Genomic DNA, 7,507 nt, shown 5'->3' with positions numbered 1-7,507 from the left:
CTACACCTTCCCAAAGGATTTTTTTTGCAACTGGGCTCTCCAATGTTAAACACATGCAGAGCTAAACCTGCATCAGCTGCCATCCCTATGATTTGTACACAAATATTTACCTTTCTTCACCATCTCTGCAATCACACGGGCAAGTTCCAGCAACATGGCAGTTCCAACACCGGCCTTGGCCGCTCCTGGGCCCCAGGAATCTCTCTGGGCTCCGATCACAACATACCGATCTACAAAGGAGACATCAAGGTCTGAGCTGCAAGCTTCAGGTTGCAAACACCATGTAACAGAAAAGCAGCTTTGAGCTTCTGTACTAGGAACAGAGCATGGGATCTGATCCCTGAATCTGGCACACCACTTGCGTTTATCTGGCAGCATGGTTCAGCTTTCTCCTTGACCTTTAGGGGAGCATTTTGGCTCTGCTGAGGAAGTGGTTGTCTCTGTCTGGGGACAGCTGCCATGTTCTGATGGTCACAAAGGAAGGGTTCCCCTCAAGACCGAGCCACAAGGCAGTTGCTGTTACCTGGTTCTTCAGTTCCCTTGATAGCACCAAAGATGTTCAGAATCTTCCTGTCTACCATAACGTTGTTCACGGTGAGTTTCACTGTCACGTTGCTCGTGCTCCTCGGCATCGTCGTACATCCCATGACCCCACCTCTCCAATCAGCAAGGCATGCTTCTCCATCCATTTTGCTAAGGAAAAATGAGAGATCCTTTGAACTCATTGTCCGACTCTGACCTCATTTAGCTACCCTGTGAAAAAAGCAAGCCTGCAATTGCAGGTGCAGCCTTGTCTGGGGCCTGCTCAGGAAGTAACCTGCAGTCCTGTACCACTAATTATACAGGTAGGATGCAGAGGCCAAGAAGAATCCAACACTAGATTAAGTTCAGTCTTTAAGACATGAAATACAGGCACAAGTAACATTTCTTCAGTCAGTTCCAGTGAGCACTGCCTGCGATACACAGGAGAGACCAGCAGAGAGCTCCCTGGGCTCACAGCACCTCATCCCTGCAAGAGGGCCACACAGCCTACTCTGCAAACCAGGAGAGTTACCTGAACAACTTGCTTGCTGCTCGGCTTGAGATGGTCTGAACAGCAATGCGAGGCAGTCCAGAAGATTCCACTGGTGGGAACTGGGTGTGGTTGAATGAAGGGAAGCCTGGGGTATAAGGGTCTCCAGTTCCAAGGTGGGCCTGTGAAAGCAAGGAGTCCTCAAGTCTCAGGAGTTTCCATCTACACAAGGGCACGAAGCACTGCTGAGCCAGAGTCCTGCAGAAGGACTGCTGCAGCCTGCAGTCCACAGCGAGAAGGGTTCAGGAGAACAGCAAACAGGGGAGCTGGTCGGATACTCACATGTCCAAAGGGGACAAGATCATCTGTGTTCCTGTAATCATAGGGGTCCAGGTACATCAGGGCACCAACTGCTCCCGCCTCTTTGGCATTTGCAACCTGAAGCGAAGAGGAACATTAACTGCACATTTGCACTGCAAGCAAGGGAAGTTAAGGCAAGCACCTGAAGTAATGGTGTGAAGGGTTATACTCCTCAATGCCCAACTTCACAACAGATTTTTAACTGCTACCTGACATTGACAGATACACAAGGAAGCTGAATGCTAGCAGCTCAGTCCTACTCTAGGCAGAGCATGACTTTTGAACAGTTAGGACACTGCACAGTTAGTGTCTCACCCTATGATTCCTTCAGCTCATACTTGCTCTTCAGAGCAGCTTAGATGTTAATTAATTTTGATTATGCTCCATCTGTTTTCCCAAGGTTAGGTTAGTCTCAAGACAAGATAAGCAGCTACTGGAGGCTCATCTTCACATTGAAAATGGAGGCAGAGTGGCCTAGTCAGGTCCTTGTTAGTATATATAGCCCAGCTGCCTCCAATATGCCACCAGAACAAACACTCATTACACCAGTTTGAAAAGTGGGAAGGGAACTGGAGAACCAGTGAGCACCCCTTGCAGAAGCACTTTCCAGGTCTGCCTGTGTCAGGCATACAGTGCCAGCACCTTCTTTTGGTGCAAGCGAAGAGTTAGCAAGGGCCCAAGTGAGACACTGCAGCCAAGCTTTGAAAGTATCTGGCTGCAGCAGCAAGAGGTGCTCTGGAGGCAAGGATGATCTGCTCCTAGCAGCCCTATTGCTGCATCTAGCAGTACCAGCCAGCCCAGGCCCCAGGCTGCCTCCCAGCTCCATTGCTCCAGATGTTTGGCCAGGCTGCCAGAGAACAAGAAGAATGCCACTGTGAGTGGTAACCAGCTCTCTTCAGTCTCGGTGTCCAGACCTGTGCAGGAAGGCTTAATGCAAACAAGCAAGACCAGACCTGCAGGGACAAGCCCACATACACAGGTTCTAGAGACCTGAACTGAGGCCCACAGCTGTGTCTTCAAGAGGTAGAAGCATAGCTTTCTGCTGCCTAGTTTGGCCAAGTTTTGGGGCACAGATGGCTTACCTTCTCAGCAAGGGTTATTTTTCCAGCTCTGAAGATGACTACAGATTCATTCAGTGAAACACCATGCTCCTTTATCTTCTGAAAATCAGCTTTCTGTCCATAGTTTACATAGATTGGTTTGCCCTGGAACAGAAACACTAGTTATAAGCGCAGCAGTCCTATGTCAGTATGATACCTGAAACAGCCTACAGTCACAGTAACAGCGATTCCTCTTAACAGCAGGGAGTTCCAAGCACAGCAACATAAACTCTGATCACACACAACACGCCTGGGGCAACACTTCTGTCGAAGCTCCTGTCTGGATCCCAGCAAAGAAGTTTAAACAGCTCCTTCTGCATCTTGCTGAAGTAATGAAACTATGTGGGCCCACTCCTCATCCCACCCTCACCACAAGCACCAGTTCTCAAACTGTGAAGGGCTTTACAGACTTCGTATCTTGAAGGGACATATTTTGGACATCACCACCTGGTAGGCATGCAAGCACATCTCCAGGATCTTCTTGGAGTCACTTACATGAACTGAGCCGTTCTTGCTGTATGCCACATACGCATTGGGACTCTCCAGTACCTCTTCTTTACCGTTTTCCTCAATAGACACTTTGTTGTTGCTACTGTTAAATGTAAAGAGACACTGTGTCACGTTCATTCATACATAAACTCCATATTTAACTAGCTCCCACATTTCAGTCTGTGCCCTAGCAATTCTGAGCAAGTCAATGCAGAGCCTGAAGCAGGCAGACTCATCCCAGTACTTGCATGCAAGAATCTCTGGGGCTGTTCAGAAACATTAACAGAGGCCAATTTCTAAGACAAGTAGCAGAAAGAATCTGCCTTTCCAAGTCTCTTAGTCCACTTTTAAGAGAAGCTTAAGCAAACTCACTTCCGATATGAGAGGCCAAGCAAGACGTGAGGGTATGAGCAGTCAGCCACCACAGTGCCCATTGACACCCTCCTGAACTGCTACAGGAGCCACCGCAAGGTCTGCAACACCGGTCTGGGTGACAAGACAGTTGCTCATGCTCACGGTTTTAGACGCAGGAAACCTGCCCTTCAGCTGAGTTTTCACTTGTTTGTTTTCTCTCCACTTCCTAATCATGCTTTGAGGAAACAGCTATCTGAGGAAAAATCCAGAGGGCTACCAGACCCTCTGGATTTAGAAAGACTGAGAAGAGACAGGAGCAGCTAATACTTGGCTGGATTGAGGCCTTCTTTGGAGAAGGGTAACTGGCTCACAATTTTAGCACTGCTTTCAGCAGAAATTGCATGTTTACTCAAGACTACAGATATCTGTGCTGCAAGGAAGAGATCTGCATCTCTTCATTAACGTACCTGCCTTTGACCTGCAGCTTAATGTAGTGCTCATCGTTCCACACTTCATCCAAGCGGAAGCTCTTGAACTGGTCATGAATGCGGCTGGCAATGGTCTCATCTTCGCTCTGGCCAGCTTCAAAAGAGGTCTTACTTACTCTGTGCCTGTAAGTAACAGATATATGGCTTATGCTACAGCACCAGGTTGCACTGCAGTGCTCCAGCCTGCAAACCCAAGCTGGATCAGTCATTTAAACCCGTGTTTAACCACACACCACCCCACAACATCTTTAAGGCTCTTGTTCTCCAAAGGAACTCGAGTACTGCTCACAGGCTGTGCCTCTCCCATAGCTGCAGCTAAGCTTTCTGGAACTGTTACCTCAAGTTGTTCTCGAGACCTCCAACTGACAAGTTCTTTGACAACATGTCTTTGAGCTGAGGCCAGTATAAAACAGGTGGTCCAGAAACCTCTTCTTCCACAGTTTGATCATCATCCACTGAGTAAGATGCAGTAGGAGTTATCTCACACTTGCCACTTCCATCCAGACAAATGCCAGCCTTCTGCATCCGTCCACGATAACTCAAGTAGCCAATCAGGAACCCTATGGACAGAACAGTATTTCTTTGTGCTGCAGAAAGATGATTAAACCAGCCTCACACCATACAAGTGCATTCAAAGCAGCTTCAGGGTTAAGATGCACCTCTGTTCTCACATCACTTTTTACAAGCTGGCATGCTAAAGGACAGACAGGAATATGCAGCCTGACGTTTTGCCTGAGCTGGCACGTTTTAAGGTACACTGTAAATCTGATCTTGTGCTTGGCAGTGTCTCTTCAGCATCACTTGGGAAGGAGAATGCTTACTTTAGGTCAGTGGCAGTGTTAAAACCCTTGAGACAAGCACCAAAGGCTTTACTGGTAGGTTCACCCACATGTCTAGAGAAGCATTAAGAGTTGATTGAGGGAAAACCGGTACGCTTGCCACTGGGACCAGTCTGCCCTGTAGCTAAGTCACAGTGCAAACTTCACACTACTTTGTGCCAATTCCATACCATAAGTCTGAGGCAGACATACTCAGAGCTAGCGACAAGAGGCTGCAGCCTGGATCCAGGCTTTTTAACCATCTCCTGAAACAATACAGATTCAAATGTTAACAGCCTCAGGTATGTTCAGCACCAGAGTCCACTTCATGCAACTTCCAACCCTTCCTTACCAATCAAAAGGAGGAGGACAGCTGCGATGATTACAAAGCAGAGGTCCTTGCCACTCCTCCGTGGAGGAGGCAGGCTGGCACGCAGGTGCTCTGGTTTTCCAATCTCCCCTCCTTCCTCATCATCAGCAGACAGATTCATCTCCACATGGCTGTTGTCCCCATCCGTTTGCCGGGCAATGCTGAAGCGGGTGTACGATGTCGGCTCGCCACTGAACTGTGTTGAAAGACAGTCATGTAATAGAAGAGTTTGCTCCAGTGCAGCCCTAGTGTTTGGCTGTCAATAAGTCAGGCTGGCTGCTTTGAACAGGCAGACTCAGACCCACTCAGGGTCTCCAGAGTCTATTTAGCATCTGTTTGCCCTGCAAAACCACACTGGTCAGAGTCCAGCTTGGAGTCTGTCACAGATATGACACAGTCAACAGGATTGACATTTCCCACGTGACTCCTGATTGAAGCAGAATCTCCTGGTCTTAATCAGGAGTGCACTAACCTAACCTGAACATGTGCAACACACGCAGAAGGGAACTTTAATCAGAGAAAAAGGAAGGTAACCTCTCCACGGCTGTGCCTGTGAGCCACATACACTTTGACATAAATACTCTCATTCAGTACATAGATAATCTTGTATTAAACTGCCCCAGGCTATTGTTAAATTATGCTATTGATGAGTATTATAAAGCAGTTGAGCTGAAGAGAGATGACTCATGGAAATCCTGCTACCTCAGCCAACACGAAAGCTGGGGATACACGTCCCACATCCACCAGAAAGTGGAACCGTTCAACCAGTCTTTATCAGTGTCTGAGCAGAGCAGCTTCCAGTCCAGAGCCCAAGTCTCTGAACAGCTACAATGCACAGCCCAACCTCCCACAGAACAGCAGCCTGCACGCAAGGCAGTCGCTCAGATTAAAAGACAAAGTCAATTCCAGGTGTAGTCAGGCACTGAGCCGAACCACTCAGCTTCTATTAGAGCTGCTAAGCCTGCCTGCAGCCACAGTTGTGCTGAGGACAGGCAAGAGACTGGCTGAAAGCCCAGAGGAATAGTTTTGGGAGCCACAGTCCTGCAGCCCCTCTCTACTGTACTGGAGAAGCAGCTGGTGGCAAGCACCAGTTACAATCTCATCAGCTCATCTGCTGGTTTTGGCTTACTCTCAGACAAGTCAGCAGCTGGAGGTGAAGAGATTATCTTGGTTGGTCAAAACTAAACCAATGTCATTTCAGACCTGAAGTTCCATCCCAGTCCACGCTACTCACAGTGAAGTATCTGGCTCCTCACATTTCTGAAAGGGCAACACTGCAGTCTGTGTTAACAGCCTCCCCGCTCAGCTGCTTGACAGTTTGGCTTCCCTCAGACTTTGCAGACATGCCTCAACCCCACATATCCTCCACGTTCGTCCAGGGACAAAACCATCACATTTGCAGTCCTAGCCTAAGGTCATTTCACAGTTCAAGCTTTTTAGGATCAGTGGGCTTGGCTAAGCAAACTCAGAGCTACCTCCTCCTGCACATCACTTTCAAAGCACAGGTTGCATTCAAAGGCTGGATTTGTGGTTAGATTCATAATGTGATTAGTAACATAATAGAACATACATTGATTGTCCTTATAGGCATTTAATCAGCATCCTCAGCAGCATTTCCTACTCAACATTGTTCAAGGCTCACCCCCCTCCCATCCCCATCAGCTTCCTGAGAGATTCAAGACATGGAGCAGTTAACAATAACTCCACCAGCACTGAACCACTTAAGCCACCTCCATGAGAAGGCCAGTGACATCTGCCTCACAACTCATAGAGCAGCATCCAACACTGCTTTGGATTCATCTTATCCAATACTGACACGGACATTGTTGAACCTTTCTTCTGTAGTATCATCAGCCCATCAAGAGACAAATGCTGTGTCTCACCAAGTTAGAGATCGCTGCTCTGGCATGGTCCATTGCCTTCTGGAAGTGTCCACCAAGCTGGCCAAAGCCCTAGAAATTCAGAACACAACAAGTCAAGTCAGGTTGTCCCCCTGCCACTACATAAGACATCCAAGGTCAGTCACTACCACGAGTGGAATACTTGTCCATGGATTTAATACACATGCTTCTACATAGGTCACAATGTTGGTTAACCTAGATCAACCTTGAACACAGCACAGAAGTTCACCTACTCCCCCTGCAAATACAAGTTCTGATGAACAAACTGAATCTTTCTGTTGAACTCTGGAGATGGGGGTGCTGCGTGTATATAAATGAGGAATCCAGTCTCAAACAGCTAATTTCAGCCAAGGGTCTTATTAGTGGTATGGCTACCTCCACTCAGAGGGCTGGCAAGAGGGACTTGCTCAGCTATGACAGGAGACATCACACAGCTAAGGTTCCTGGATTCTGTCTCAATGACAGGAGGGAGACAACGGTCCAACTGGTAGCCAGAAGCAGCACAACACCGTAAGACAAAGCAGCACAAACTCCTACCCTGCCAAAACACTTCCAATTGCAAGGTACCTTCTAGATAAGTACATTTTTTTACCACTTTATAAAGGTAATTTCAGT

The 7,507-nt window shown here is 47.8% G+C and overlaps 1 protein-coding gene across 1 annotated transcript in view; it reads right to left on the bottom strand.

Annotated features, from left to right (window-relative positions):
* Positions 1–6,907, bottom strand: part of TFRC (transferrin receptor) — an 11,844-nt gene extending 4,937 nt beyond the window's left edge. Inside the window, exons 1-10 of the mRNA XM_010194639.1 lie at positions 6,875–6,907; positions 4,974–5,187; positions 4,141–4,363; positions 3,783–3,926; positions 2,968–3,064; positions 2,455–2,577; positions 1,355–1,450; positions 1,055–1,194; positions 524–693; positions 111–230 (exon numbers count right to left, since the gene is read on the bottom strand). Coding sequence (XP_010192941.1) covers positions 111–230; positions 524–693; positions 1,055–1,194; positions 1,355–1,450; positions 2,455–2,577; positions 2,968–3,064; positions 3,783–3,926; positions 4,141–4,363; positions 4,974–5,187; positions 6,875–6,907 — 1,360 coding nt within the window. The remainder of the gene's footprint in view (positions 1–110; positions 231–523; positions 694–1,054; positions 1,195–1,354; positions 1,451–2,454; positions 2,578–2,967; positions 3,065–3,782; positions 3,927–4,140; positions 4,364–4,973; positions 5,188–6,874) is intronic.
* Between the last annotated feature and the right edge of the window lie 600 nt (positions 6,908–7,507).

This window comes from Mesitornis unicolor, unplaced genomic scaffold (genome assembly GCF_000695765.1).
Source record: "Mesitornis unicolor isolate BGI_N332 unplaced genomic scaffold, ASM69576v1 scaffold1131, whole genome shotgun sequence".
In the NCBI taxonomy this organism is placed as follows: Eukaryota; Metazoa; Chordata; class Aves; order Mesitornithiformes; family Mesitornithidae; genus Mesitornis; species Mesitornis unicolor.
Note: the sequence above shows the minus strand (reverse complement) of the source record. Positions and strands in the feature narration are given on the sequence as shown.